This window comes from Procambarus clarkii, chromosome 6 (assembly GCF_040958095.1).
Source record: "Procambarus clarkii isolate CNS0578487 chromosome 6, FALCON_Pclarkii_2.0, whole genome shotgun sequence".
Classification (NCBI taxonomy): domain Eukaryota; kingdom Metazoa; phylum Arthropoda; class Malacostraca; order Decapoda; family Cambaridae; genus Procambarus; species Procambarus clarkii.
The window spans coordinates 15,897,436-15,912,678 of record NC_091155.1 but is presented as its reverse complement, the minus strand read 5'-3'; the positions used below and the strand labels follow the sequence as shown (position 1 = coordinate 15,912,678).

The window sequence follows — 15,243 nt, the reverse complement described above, 5'->3', positions numbered from 1 at the left end:
TCTGTGGCGATTTCGGACCGCAGTGGTGCCCTGACCTCTGGCAGTGTCCATGGTGCGCCCCTGGAGTTCCCTGAAGACCTCCTCCGGAGTTACTTCGGGAGATTTGGTACTGTTGTCAGCGTGTGGGTGAACACGCTCTCCTCGGGGCGGTATGCTGGGAGGCAAACGAACATTCGCACGTCGGGAATGCGCCTGCGGTCGGATATACCTTCTTCTGTCCGGCTTATGGTATACTACGTCCGGGTGTATTATGCCTGGCAGCCTCGTACCTGCTTCCGGTGTGGCCTGTTGGGGCATCAGGCTGCCGGGTGTTCTGAGGCCCCGGCTGCTCCTGTCAACTTGTTCCGAGAAGAGGATTTCCCACCGCTCCCACTGGAGGCAGTCTCCGGTGATGATGAGGAGGTGCGCATCCCGTTCGCTGCTGCAGCTCCCCGGCGACGCCTGACGTTCCTCTGGTTGTTGCTGGCCCTCCTCTGGGTATTGCGGTACCGTCGGTTGGTCTGCCTGATCCTGTCACTGTCCAAGCTGCTCCCGTGGGCCTTCCTGGTGCCCCCTGTGTGGCGTCGCTGTCTTCTCCCTCGTCTTCGGATGCTGCGCCTGGCCCTGTGACCGTGTCTCGGGTCCCGGATGTGCTGAGTGCTGGGGTGGCTGCAGAGTCTCCTGCTGTGTGTGGCCCAGTTTCCCCTGTGGTAGATGCCGTTCTGTGTCGGGCGTCGGTTCATCCGGCTCGTGGTACCCGTGTTTCTGTGTCTGCTTCCGGCTCTGACGATATCCGGCCGGTGCCCAAACGTTCCCGGCGTTCGTCTTCTGCCTGGGCCGATGTTGGTAACTTCAGTGACTGTGGGTCTTCGGGTGTTGACGGTGTGTATACGGATACGTCGATGTCTCCGCAGTTCGTGGTGGCGGAGGTCCATGTGCCTGCTGGAGCTGGTGCCCATGTCTCTGACGTGCCTTCTGTTCATTCTTGAACAGAAGGGGTGGTGTCTTCCGCTGACAGGGGTGGTGTGGACTCTGGTGCTGGGCGTGGCCTGGTGATGACGTTACGGAAGGATGCGCGTCGTCCGGGTTCCCTGCTGTCGTCTGGTGGTGTGCCCGGGGCCGCGGGTGCCCCTGTGGTGAGGATGCACGTTGGGGCCCTGGAGGACGTGATGCCGCCGGGTCACTGGTCGGAGATTGCCGAGTTACTGCTGTCTGACCGACCGGAGTACTTTCATGGTGGGCAAGTTCCCTTTATGTGGGGGCGAGTGGCGACTTCTCGCCTCATGAGTATTACCATCTGGGTCCCCTGTTTGCGGGTGTTTGTTGCCCCGGTTCCGGATGTTATGGCGTCCCCGGTGGATGGACGAGACCCTTGGCTCTGGGTGCTCTGGGAAGCGTTCAATGTACGGTTCCCGCAGGCCAGGTTCCCGGGCAAGTATGTGCACTGATTTCTTGTGTATTTGCTCTATAAAATGCTGTGTACCCCTCTGGCTGTTTGTTTGCCCTGTTATATTATGTGCTTATGCCTCTCCCTTTGTGCGTTTCTTTGCCGTGTGGCATTTTAGTTTCTAGTGCTTGGCGTCACTCGTTTGGCGTTTTGGCTTGGCGTTTCGCCTTTCCTGGCTTCGCGTTTCACCCTTTACGGGTACGCCGGGGAGCATCCGATCCCACGATCGTCGTCGCCCCTAACTCAACAACAACAACAACAACATTATCATGCAAGAGGAGCCACACATTTATGGATCGTCCAATAAAATCAGCAGACTTCTAGATGTTACTACTGCTCGGTTTAGACTCGGTAACAAGTATCTCTGGGAATTCTCATTGTCCGCTGATGTAGACCTGACCATATGTAAACTGTGTTAACAAAAGTATTCGCACACCCTCCGTCACCATGTGATGGAGTGCGAAAATATACGTGAATTCAGAGACAATTATATAATAAATGTTCAAGAGATGTGTAAAAATTTCATTCGAAATGATCTGCTACCAGAAATCTTGGCCAAGTATCACCAGTTTTCTAATTGTAGGTAGTAACTAAGTGATTGTAATCTATCCATCGCTGCCCACTGGATAGGGAGGGGCCGTGTGCAGGACAAACATGTCAATTGTGACACTAGGTCTCCACATATGTCAGTTGCTTAATTTAGAGACTGTACTTGTGGTCGATCTCGATCCTATTGTTGATATGACGATGTACATTGAGTTTTGTAACAAGCTCATCGAGATTGTAACTTGCTAACTTGCTTAGCTAAATGAATTGTGGAGTTCAGTCCCTGAGCCCATTATGTGCCTCTCTCTAACCCAACAACATTAAAAACAACAACATTAAAAAAATAACAGACATCAGGTACTAAATTACAGATCAGTTTGCATAACAAATATCCCATGTAAAAGGCTGGAAAAGTAATTAAGTTGAGAATTAAGAGCATCTAGAATGGATAAACTTTGTAATGAAAGAACAATCTTTCTGAGGGGGAAAGTCATTACTGAAAATTGTTATCAAATTATATGATTAGGCTGTCTAAAGACGAAACAGAAAGCGGCTAAACATAGATCGTCTTTCTAGATTGAGAATAATAGAAGCACAAATGAGTCGAAGAAATGTAAAGAAATACTCGTACCTGTACGGGTGGTCAACAAGTAGAATGCAGTTTTTATTATTATTATTATTATTATTATTATTATTATTATTATTATTATTATTATTATTATTATTATTATTATTATTATTAATAATATTATTATTATTATTATTATTTTCTACCACAGACGTGGCCACACATTAACAATGCTAAGCAACATATATACATTTTCTTCTGTCCTCCATGGACAGGGTTAGAGATTTGTTAAACATATAGTTCAGGAATTTATTGAACAATCAACCACAGAAGGTCATTGAAGTGCTTTTAAAATGCTAGGCTAAGCTACATACGTAAATACATAAATACACAGATTTACGTATGCCCTACATAAAGTGTTCGATGTGTCTTTTACATAGTGTCATTAACGTGTATTTACAAAGGTGAAATGGAATTCTGATCAGCTTCCACATATACTTTATACGCATACATATACACACACACACATACGTACATATACATATATACACTCATGCAAACACATACATTTGTCTCTTTTACTCTGACAGGGTGAGATAACTGATAGAGAAACTAGTGTGCAATTAACCACTTAATCACTAAGATGATTAAGGTGCTTTTACAAACTCAGGTTATAGAGTTACATCACATACATTCATTGTATAATTGATACGTTACATGGTCAATCTAGGGTACAAGTCCAATATATCATCAAGTGTTTCAGTACTCATATAGTAGTTACAGAGTTCAGCATACCTTAGCCCAGGAGGGCGATGGTCAGTCAATATGGGACATTCTACAATATAATGTTCAAGGGAGTGCATGTTTTTCTTTCACAAAGTTGACACATTGTGTACTCGACATTTCGGTTTTGAGAAAGCTGCCAGATACGTCTATATCCCAGGCGTATTCTGGCCACTATAACATATTGCCGAGTTCTTGTTCTATTAGTCCCATATTTGAATGTCTCCACGATATCTATCATAATATTTAATGCTACAACTTTCAGGTCTTTGTGAATTTGTTAGGTCGGTGAGATTTCCATTAGATATTTGTTTAAGTAGAAAGCAGTGAATGAAGAAGCTGTAGAAGCCACCTCCAGCTACGCCTTAAAAAAATAAGATTCTACACAACTCAATCTTCAGGAAAGTTAAATTATAATACAAAAGGAATAATGAGGCTCGTAGGCATTGTATACGGAGTTAGACATCACTTTCCATCCTCAAAGACAGGTAAGCAAAGTTACGATTAATTTAAGCCTTATTTACACACACACACACACACACACACACATATATATATATATATATATATATTGTGACGATAATCTCTTTCAAGAGAGATTGAGCCTGCTCTTCCCTACATAATTACGTCAAAATACAAGATACTATATACAAGATACCTTCACCAAGTATCGCCAAACGTTTTGCCCAGAGAGCAAATCGTACCCAGCACACCTGGCCACCGCCGTAACCAGCTAACTGCTCATCCTTTGCCTGCCTGTTGCTGATTGGCTGGTGTCTCGTCGCCCCTGCCCTCCGCCACCACCACAAGTCGACGTCTGGGATGCAGTGCGCCAGTCTCGTCAGAATATCTCAGTGCTCCATGCAGTTGACATCTCTCGCTGGTAGACTAAGCCTTGGCTTTCGTGTACTAAGGGAGGTGGCAGCTCGAAGCCAGTATTCCAGCACTCATATTTTATTTTGCTATCACTGTAACTTACTTGTCTTAGCGTAACTTTTCATTTGCCAGTGATTATTCATGTTATTTTGTTTGTTGACTTGTCTTGCATATTTTTATGAGATTGCCTTTATTCATGTCTTGTTTTTCTAGAGTAATTAAAATTTCATTGTTTATATACTTGTGTTTTGTGTGTCTTCCCATTACCTTACCACAGAAAAAAGGACCAACTTTTCTCTTTTTTTTTTTTTTGACTATGTGACGAGGCCCTGCCCCTAGCTTTTGAAACAGCCGAACACCAACGCTTTACCGTCACAATATATATATATATATATATATATATATATATATATATATATATATATATATATATATATATATATATATATATATATACATATATATATATATATATATATATATATATATGTATATATATATATATATATATATATATATATATATATATATATATATATATATATATATATATATATATATAAGACTTTGTAGCTTAAACGGACACATCAACGGAAGAGAGTATACCTGCTCTCTTAACATAAGTATACCGAGAGCTTACTACAGTATTATGATCAGGCCTAAAGAATACCTGCTTGTTGGTGATGGATAACCCTATAGAGGTTGAAAGCCATAAGCTCAATACCAACACGAAACAAACCTCTTCCGTAAGACTAAGGACCACTATATTAGATGAAAGACACGCACTCATGACAAACACACGCGCATATGCAAAGAACCGCACTCACACAACCACGCACACACACATCAAAAGGTGAAAAAGATCATCAGCCACAATAACGTGGCTGAAGATATAGAGCCACACCAGTAGATGGAGAACCGTCAACGTTTCGGTCCGTCCTGGATCATTATCAAGTCGTGTGATAGTGGTCCAGGACGGACCGAAACGTCGTCGTTTCTCCATCTTCAGATATGTGGTTCGGTCTTCAACAGGTTAAGCACACTCCAAAATGTTACTACATCCGAGACTTAGCTGGGCAGAAGTAACATATAGGAGTCTGCTCTATTGGAAGATCAATAGATTCGTAACTTCTTGAATGGAAATATGATTTCAATTCGGCCAGCTACTGTAGAATGCAGCACTTCCAACGTCACTTATCTTCATAATCAGTTCAGGATGCATGATAGGGATATAATTTTGAAGTTTTTTTTTTCACCAAGTATGTTAATTGCTTACCAGATCATTGGAGGATCTAAATCCATAATGGGAGCCAGAAACCTTCAACCACTCGCCTACTCATAGGGTATTAGAGCCTTAATATTCTAACAGAAACTAAAAAAAAATCACATAAATGCGTAAAATGAACAATATAACAGATGGAAGAAAAATTCAATCTATATTTAAAGTGTATTTTGGTAAGGTTATTAAAATAAATATATGTTACGAACTCGGATCCAGCGTCCGAGCCTGGAGCAGTGACAACCACGCCATCTGTGGGTCAGCTCCCGAAACCCCCGCCAAACGAACGACGACACCTAGTGAGGACAGCGTGTACTGGCCTCGAGGACCAGTTTCCAGTCTGGTTCAGCACTCAACACCGCCGCTCCTGACCTCTGGTGAGGTGGTGCTCCGACGACAGCGCCATCTATGGAGTGGATAGGTCGGGCGTTTGTATCTGAGCCTGTGAGTGTGGTGTATTAGTGTCCCAGTTATTGATGACGTGTCTGTTTACAGAGCCGACCTGGGACCACTGTGTTGAAGGTTGAGTCAGTCTACCCGAGGCAGCCAGTCTCCATACAGTGAAGTTTGCTGCAGCTGTCGTGACGTCGTCCCCCCGGAAGAACACTGTGGTGTGTTAAGCCTGCCAGTGGAGTGGCAGTGGAAGGATTTACCCGGGACCGACGGTTGGAGACGATAATCCACTGGGGTATTGAGGACAGGAGGGTGATTGGTGATATCACACGAGACTCCTGTCTAGGGCGTACCCCTTTTATCGTTCGTGGAGTGGCCGTACCAGCCTTGGTGGCTCAGTACCTGCCAGCAGACCTGCTGGACGTGTGGTTGACGGCCTCCACGACGGTGCCCCCAGTGGACCTGTGTTGTGGCTGACCTGTGGCCAGGGTAGACTCGGCGTTCTCAGAGGACACGTCTGGAGGCCACGAAGAAAGCACCGCGGACTCAGCACCTAGCTTCAAGGATCCATAGTCTCCAGCAGAAGACTACCGTGTTGACCCCCTTTGTAAAGTGTTAATACCCCTCCCCCTTGTGTACGTTTTACTTTTATATATTTAAATGGTGAAGGTTATATTATATTATAAGTTCTTACCTTTCTTTCCCTACTCCCTTTAAGTTACTTGCGTCACGGATCGCATCCCTTGATAGCCTCTACTGGCTTGGGGCCGGATATATATCTTCCTCTAACTACATCAGAGTGAGAACCCTGTTGCGTCCCGAGAGGGTCGTAACAATATAACACAATATAACAAAAACAGTTGAAGGTCACACAGGTGTTCATTGTCACAATGTGACTTATACTGTAAAACTTGAGACAGATGTGGCACTGTAGAACTTGAGATAGGTGTGAAACAGTAAAACAATGAGACAGATGTGACCACATGTTGACGACTGTGACGTGATATGAGAGTGAACACTATTTTACACAGGTCATACCTGAGGTGTAATGATTCTTATAATCCCAATGTTACAAATGATATGAGTGGGGCTTCTATGGGGTACTGGTACTATTAAGGGGTATAGGTAGTTAGAAGACAGGAGTATCAAATATGGGAGAGCTAAAAGGCCCGGCCCCCAAAATAAACTATCCACAGTAGTAATAACTTGCTACAAGACCAAATATGTTCGTCTAAGGGTTGATCACTGCGCTCCCACCTTGGAAGAAGAGATACTCTGTAATTCATGTACTTATTTATTAACCCGTTAACAACCCCCCATATACACTCACACCAATAACAATAATAATAATAACTTTACCACACTATCTTACATTAAAAGCCTTGGTCCACATAGACAGGATACAAGGTTTACACTAATAACAAGCTAGGGTAAAGTACTACTGGATAAGCACTGAAGCTGGATGCAGCTTAGGGTAGTGAGACCATGTGGTACCCTAATACAAAACACAACACTTAGGGTAAACAAAACACTGGCAAATACTAACCCCAGGTCTCACCAATAGTTACTACCAGAGTAGGCACACTTACACCATATAATACTTAACTTAAGGGTACAGGAACTTCAGGTAAGGGAAATAAGTAAGAGGAGAAGGAAGGAGAGTAGGGATACAGCCACAGAGTAGGTCTTAACCTCACGCCACCAGCCAAGAGAAGACCGAGCTAGCCACCAGCTGCCTCCCTCATGTTGTGGTGCCGGGAGGAGCCTAATTGATCGTGCAGCTAAGCACATTAAAGATCTTCCCCTATGCAACGTATTGTTACTTTATGAATGATTAGAAAGTATTAGTAAGCAAAGTTGGTGCCTATGTTATTATTTAATAATCAACCCCCAGCTCAGTCTTTAAATGCTCTTTGAGAAACAATAATAGTCTTACGTCTGGCAGGGAAGATACAAACAATTGACATTCTAGATGCCCAACTGTGCTACCAGGAAGTTTAATAGCTCAATTTTGACCTCTGGTTTCCACTGGAGAACCCAGGGTCGTAACACTCCTCCCCCCTTCAGAGAAAAAAAAATGTGACTACTAGAATAGTAGTCATATTTTTTTGTAAGAGTATACAGAGAACAAAAAGAAAAACATATGACAAAAACAAAAAATCAATCAAAAGCAATTTCTCTGCAAAAAAAATACAAAGGAGTTCTCTGAAAGAAAAAAAAAACATACACAACAAAAATAAACGAACAGGGAAGTAAATAAATTGGACACGGAATATTTAATGTCACAGGAGAACCTAAAAAAAATTAACTAAAGCATGACGGTTGGTAAATGGCTTTCTGTGGCTCAGATGAATGTTATTCAGGCAACCGGGACAGAGCGTCGGCTATCACGTTGAGTCTGCCCGGTAGGTGGGTAATGGAAAGATTGAAGTCCTGTAGGTACAACGCCCACCTGAGGATGCGTTTATTCTTACCCTTCATCTGAGTCAGGAAGACTAGTGGGTTATGGTCCGTGTACACTTCCACTATATTACCTGTGAGGTAAACTTCGAACTTTTTACATGTTAACACTAGCGCCAACGCCTCTTTTTCTACCACTGAATAATTGCGTTGCGCCTTGTCGAATTTCACAGAGTAATAATATACTGGGTGTTCCACCTGATCATCCCCAGTTTGCAACAACACTGCACCAGCACCCGAGTCAGACGCGTCAACATGAATTTTAAACGGTCGGTCGAACCTTGGACTAGCAAGCACTGGGGCGGAAGCTAAGATCAATTTAAAATTTTTAAATGCCTCTGCACAGTCTGATGACCACTTAAATTTAACGGCTTTCCGCAACAAGTCTGTGAGAGGAGTGGCAACACTGGAAAAGTTCTGACAAAAACGTCGATAGTACGCACACATACCGATAAATCTTTGAACGTCCTTTTTAGACTTTAGTACTGGATACTCCAGAATGGCATTGATTTTATCTTGCCGAGGTAACACTTTTCCTTGGCCCACTTCATAACAGAGGTACGTCACTGTGCCTTGGCCAAAATGACACTTTTTAGCATTTAAGGTAAGATTTGCCCTTTTCAAGATGGCAAACAACTGGCGTAACCTAGCTATGTGGTCAGCCCAATTACTGTCAAACAGCACGATATCATCTAAATACGCCCGACAATTTGGCACCTTAGCGAGTAGAGAGTTCATGAGTCTCTGGAACGTGGCAGGGGCATTACGCAAGCCGAACGGTAACACTTGATACTCAAAAACACCCTCGGGTGTCACGAACGCAGTGAGCTGTTTAGCACGTTCAGTGAGTGGGATTTGATAATACCCCCTCGAGAGGTCGAATTTCGAAACGTACTTGGCATTTCCCAACTCGTCGATGCAGTCCTCGAGGAGGGGCAGTGGATAGGCATCCACAATGGTCACCTTGTTGAGCTGCCGATAGTCGGTGCATAATCGCCAGGAGCCGTCTGGTTTGGGGACCAAAAGGCAGGGCGAGCACCAAGAGCCCTGGCTCGGCCGGATGAGGCCGTGCTGGAGCAAGTAGTCGACCTCCTTCCGTACGATGGCCTTCTTTTCTGGACTCATCCGATAGGGTTGAAGGCGAATGGGAGTGTAGTCCGTCAACTCGACATCATGGCAAATGGCATCAGTCTGGGTCGGGACCTCCCCGAACAGACTGGAGAATTCATCAACCAACGACTGCACCTCTTCACGTTGGGCCATCTGCAAATGGGACAGTTCCTCCACAGCATTCACAGAACTAGAATTATTGAAAATGAGATTAGTTGGGTCCCCAGAACAATCATCCCCTCTCTCACTGGAAATGGAAACATTGGTTAGTGCAATGGGCCTGGGGCCCTGGAACTTCTTCAGTCGATTTACATGTATGAGCATTACCTGGTTACGTTTGTCAGAGTGCCTCACTTTGTACGTGAGGTCCCCAGTCTTTTCTGTCACAATGTAGGGGCCTTCGTACTTGTGGGACATAGTGTTCCCTAGTCGAGGCTTTAATACCAGGACAGGGTCGCCAGGCTGAAATACCCGTAACTTAGATTTAGCATCGTTACGTTCTTTCATCTTTTCTTGGGCCTTGCCAAGATACTTTAATGCAGCCGCCTTGCAGTCCTTGAGTCTCTGGTGGTGTTGCGCAAAGAAAGCCGAACCTTCGGATAACGTTACGTTCCCTAACAGATTCTCCTGTAACATTTGCAAGGGTCCACGAACTTTATGGCCAAAGACTATCTCAAAAGGAGAACAGCCCAGTGAACTTTGCAATCCCTCTCTAGCCGCAAACAAAACATACGGTAAATTCTCATCCCAGAAGGTGTGGGAACTCTCGCACGATGTCTTCAACATCTGCTTCAGAGTTAGATGGAAACGTTCAATTACCCCCTGACTCTGTGGATGGTATGGGCTGGAAACCTTATGAGTTATTCCATGTTCCTTACAAAATTGCTCGAAAATATCAGACTTAAAATTAGTACCATTGTCAGTTTGCACGACCCGAGGCAGTCCAAAAGTGGAAAAAAATTGCAACATACGAGCAACAACAGTTTTTGCTCGGATGTTCCTTACAGCAAAAGCCTCTGGGTAACGAGTAGTGATACACATCATCGTGATTAGGTAAATATTACCAGACTTAGTTCTAGGTAATGGTCCAACACAGTCCATTACCACATGAGAAAATGGTTCCTCTGGCACGACAATAGGCCTTAGAGGAGCTTTAGGTGGAGTCTGGTTTGGTTTCCCAACCAGATGACAAACAATACACGCATTACAAAATTTTGCCACATCGCTTTTCAGCTTGGGCCAGAAAAAATACTTTAAAATTTTGTGATACGTAATATTAATACCTTGATGTCCCCCCATAGGATCATCATGAGCAGCTGCCAAAACCCTTTCTCTATAGCAGGTCGGCAACATAACCTGGTGGACTACCTCCCACTCATTTGACAAGGGAGCACTCTGTGGTCTCCATTTTCTCATCAAAATCCGATCATTGTAGTAGTACCCAGTTGCTGCGTCTACAATTTCCTCCATAGAGACGGCTGTTTCATGACAATCTGCAAGAGTGGGGTCAGCTTTCTGTAACTCACTCAAGGAGGCATCTAGGCCTTGGTCAGATGCCATTGGCCGAGGCTCAACAGTGTTCTCCACCTCCCCACTACTCTCGGTAGATGGCGGTGGCAGGCTCTCCACAATGTCCTCGGCCACGTCATCGAGTCGGGCCATAAATGTGTCCGCGAGGTCCACTTGGTTTTCACCACTCGGAAAGCTCCTTGTGACCTCGGGATTTACCACCTTGGCAAGCACAGGGCTGCCCTTACATTTAAGTCCCATAGACCTGGTCACCGCGCACGCAGGGTACACAACATTATCCTCTGCGGCGGGTGGATCCAGGCAAACCTTAGGGGTAGGCAACATAATAGGCAGTCTGGAGTCCCCTACCTTATCCCCTGCTAAATCATTACCAACTATTACATCAACATTAGGGAAAGGTAGGTATGAAGTGACTCCGACTGTACAAACACCCTTGTGGAAATCAGATTCCAGGGTAACCTTATGGAGGGGTACTTCCCGAGTATCACTAGTGACACCCTCGACCAGCACCACCTCTCCAGTGTCGAGAGTGTTGGCACCTTGCAATGCACTCTCTAAAATTAAAGTCTGGATGGCACCGGTGTCTCGGAAGATCACCACGTCCTTCCAGGAAGAACCCTCAGACAAAAGTAGTCTCCCTTTCGATAAGAATGGGGTAAGCAAGTCCAACCACTGTGGGTTGGAGGTCTTACTCCCTAACCCTTCTGAAAGCCTCAAGCCCTGTGTCACAACTAGAGCATTGGGTCTTTTTTCAGGGTGCAGTTGCCAACAACGGCTAATAGTGTGGTTTGGACGATTACAGTGACCACAAAAACGTCGGGGAGAAGAGACATTACTAACAGAATTACCCTTCGGTTCACCTTTAGGTGCCGTTGGGCTAGACACTTTAACAGGGTTAGTTATGTCTGAAACAGAAGGTGCATTAGGTAAAGGGTTAGAATGAGCTGGTCTGGACTGGCTGTGGGTATAAGGTTTGCTACTCTGTGGGGTATAATTATTTTTATTGGGCCTTTTGCCCGCCAATTGGTAGTTTTCTGCCAACTTGGCCAAATCCCCTATTTTAGAATTTAACTCTATCCTTCCTTTAATGTATTGTGATACGTTCTCTGGCATAACATCTATAAAATGCTCCATTAAAATTAAGTTCCTGAGAGCCTCGTATGTTTCGGCTTTCGCCGAGCGAATCCATCTATCAAACAATCGAATTTGATCATTCACAAATTCAGTGAGCGGTTGGTTGTGAGTAGGCCTAAGGTTACGATAAACTTGGCGGTGAGCTTCAGGAGTAATTTCATATGCCCGCAAAATACCTTCCCTGACTTTATCATATTCGAAACACTCGTCGTCAGGCATGTTTATAAAAATATCTTGTGCTTTACCCCTAAGTCTTCCCTGTAGGATTTTCACCCACTCTTCCTTTGGCCAGTTCATGGACGTGGCCACTCTCTGAAAATGGTTGAAAAACCTTTCAGGGTCAGACTCGGAAAATTCAGGCAAATTATGCTTTTTCTCATAATGCCTGGGGTTTGAATCCCCGGCAGGTGGAGTTCCAGTGGCATTCGCTCTAATTCTAGCCTCCTCGGTTTTGAGTTTTTGCTCCTCTAATTTTATTTTTGCTAACTCTAAAGCTAATTCACTTTCCCTATGAGTTGCACTTTCTGCTTGGCTAGGCTGGCATAAAGGTGTATCACTTGCCAATAGTTGTTCATCAATACAATGTTCTAATATTTCATTTACCAAAGTCCACTTTTTATCTGCGACATTTAATTCTAGGCCAAATTCCTGGCCTAACAATACTAAATTAGACTTTTTAAGTTTCTTTATCTCTACCACTGAAGGCTCCCTTGCCAGTTTCTGCATTTCAGAAGACATCACTAATAATTTTAGCTCCCAGCCAAAGAAAAAATTAAAAAATAAAAATTGGAAAAAAAACAAAAATTTGCACGGCCCCTAACACAAGGCCACACTAACCTTAATCGTGAAGGGATCCAGCTGGGTGTCCAGTCAGTGCAAGAATGTCCTTTGCTAGATGAGCTGGACCCTAGGCTAGCACACAACCGTTCTGCAGAAATAAAAAATTTTAATTTTGGCACTCAAGAATCTAATTTTTTACACTTATAATGTTCCTCCCGGACTGGCCAACCACTTGTTACAAATGATATGAGTGGGGCTTCTATGGGGTACTGGTACTATTAAGGGGTATAGGTAGTTAGAAGACAGGAGTATCAAATATGGGAGAGCTAAAAGGCCCGGCCCCCAAAATAAACTATCCACAGTAGTAATAACTTGCTACAAGACCAAATATGTTCGTCTAAGGGTTGATCACTGCGCTCCCACCTTGGAAGAAGAGATACTCTGTAATTCATGTACTTATTTATTAACCCGTTAACAACCCCCCATATACACTCACACCAATAACAATAATAATAATAACTTTACCACACTATCTTACGTTAAAAGCCTTGGTCCACATAGACAGGATACAAGGTTTACACTAATAACAAGCTAGGGTAAAGTACTACTGGATAAGCACTGAAGCTGGATGCAGCTTAGGGTAGTGAGACCATGTGGTACCCTAATACAAAACACAACACTTAGGGTAAACAAAACACTGGCAAATACTAACCCCAGGTCTCACCAATAGTTACTACCAGAGTAGGCACACTTACACCATATAATACTTAACTTAAGGGTACAGGAACTTCAGGTAAGGGAAATAAGTAAGAGGAGAAGGAAGGAGAGTAGGGATACAGCCACAGAGTAGGTCTTAACCTCACGCCACCAGCCAAGAGAAGACCGAGCTAGCCACCAGCTGCCTCCCTCATGTTGTGGTGCCGGGAGGAGCCTAATTGATCGTGCAGCTAAGCACATTAAAGATCTTCCCCTATGCAACGTATTGTTACTTTATGAATGATTAGAAAGTATTAGTAAGCAAAGTTGGTGCCTATGTTATTATTTAATAATCAACCCCCAGCTCAGTCTTTAAATGCTCTTTGAGAAACAATAATAGTCTTACGTCTGGCAGGGAAGATACAAACAATTGACATTCTAGATGCCCAACTGTGCTACCAGGAAGTTTAATAGCTCAATTTTGACCTCTGGTTTCCACTGGAGAACCCAGGGTCGTAACACCCAACAAAAAAACTTTACTTCCCATACATGCTAGAGCCACCACCACCTGAAGAACCGCCGTAACCTCCTCCACCACCACCACTGTATCCTCCACCACCACCACTGTATCCTCCACCACCAGAGGAGCCTCCTCCACCACTGTATCCACCACCACCAGAGGAGCCACCTCCACCACTGTATCCTCCACCACCAGAGGAGCCACCTCCACCTCCACCACTGTATCCTCCACCACTAGAGGAGCCTCCTCCACCTCCACCACTGTATCCTCCACTACCAGAGGAGCCACCTCCACTACTGTATCCTCTACCACCAGAGCCACCGCCACCTCCACCACTGTATCCTCCACCACCAGAGGAGCTACCTCCACCACTGTATCCTCCACCACCAGAGCCACCGCCACCTCCACCTCCACCACTGTATCCTCCGCCACCAGAGGAGCCACCTCCACCACTGTATCCTCCACCACCAGAGGAGCCACCTCCACCTCCACCACTGTATCCTCCTCCACCAGATGAGCCACCTCCACCACTGTATCCTCCTCCACCAGAGGAGCCACCTCCACCACTGTATCCTCCACCTCCGCCTCCACCACTATATCCTCCACCCCCGCCTCCTCCAGAGAAGCCGCCACCGCCGCCGCTGTAACTACTGCCACCTCCGCCACCTCCATGGCCACCGCCTCCTCCTCTAGACGGAGCACTGTAGCCTCCACCTCCACCTCCTCCTCCTCCAGAGAAGCCGCCCCCGCCGCCACTGTAGCCACTGCCACCTCTGCCACCGCCTCCTCCTCCTCTAGACGGAGCACTGTAGCCTCCACCTCCTCCTCCCCCTCCAGAGAAGCCGCCACCGCCGCCGCTGTAGCCACTGCCACCTCCGCCACCTCCATGGCCACCGCCTCCTCCTCCGCCACTGAAGTCAGCGATGCAGACCGCCAACATCACAGCGAGGAACGCCCCGCCAACAGCTCGTCTCTGTAATATATGATGTCCGGTATTTACTGTTATGTCTGACTGCCTTCGTATTCAAGTGTGTTTGTTACTTGTTTTATCATTGATGAGTTCCTTAACAAGTTGGCGTTTTTATCATAAAAAAGTTGTCAAAAACTGAGCCTATTTGTATATATGTATGTTTGTTTTTATG

At 45.1% G+C, this 15,243-nt stretch overlaps 2 protein-coding genes across 2 annotated transcripts in view; one reads left to right on the top strand and one right to left on the bottom strand.

The window, feature by feature from the left end:
- LOC138355324 (uncharacterized) overlaps window positions 1-1,427 on the top strand; it is a 30,031-nt gene extending 28,604 nt beyond the window's left edge. Inside the window, exon 5 of the mRNA XM_069310201.1 lies at window positions 973-1,427. Coding sequence (XP_069166302.1) covers window positions 973-1,427 — 455 coding nt within the window. The remainder of the gene's footprint in view (window positions 1-972) is intronic.
- A 4,126-nt stretch (window positions 1,428-5,553) lies between these two features.
- Window positions 5,554-14,989, bottom strand: LOC138355319 (uncharacterized). Its single transcript, XM_069310194.1, has 2 exons — window positions 14,546-14,989; window positions 5,554-5,571 (listed from the first exon to the last, which is right to left on the bottom strand). The coding sequence occupies exons 1-2, from the start codon at window positions 14,987-14,989 to the stop codon at window positions 5,554-5,556; spliced, it is 462 nt and encodes a 153-aa protein (XP_069166295.1).
- Between the last annotated feature and the right edge of the window lie 254 nt (window positions 14,990-15,243).

Coding starts and splice junctions, on each gene's coding strand:
- LOC138355319 (XM_069310194.1), bottom strand. CDS start 14,989: ATGGAGGTGGCGGAGGTGGCAGTGGCTACAGCGGCGGCGGTGGCGGCT.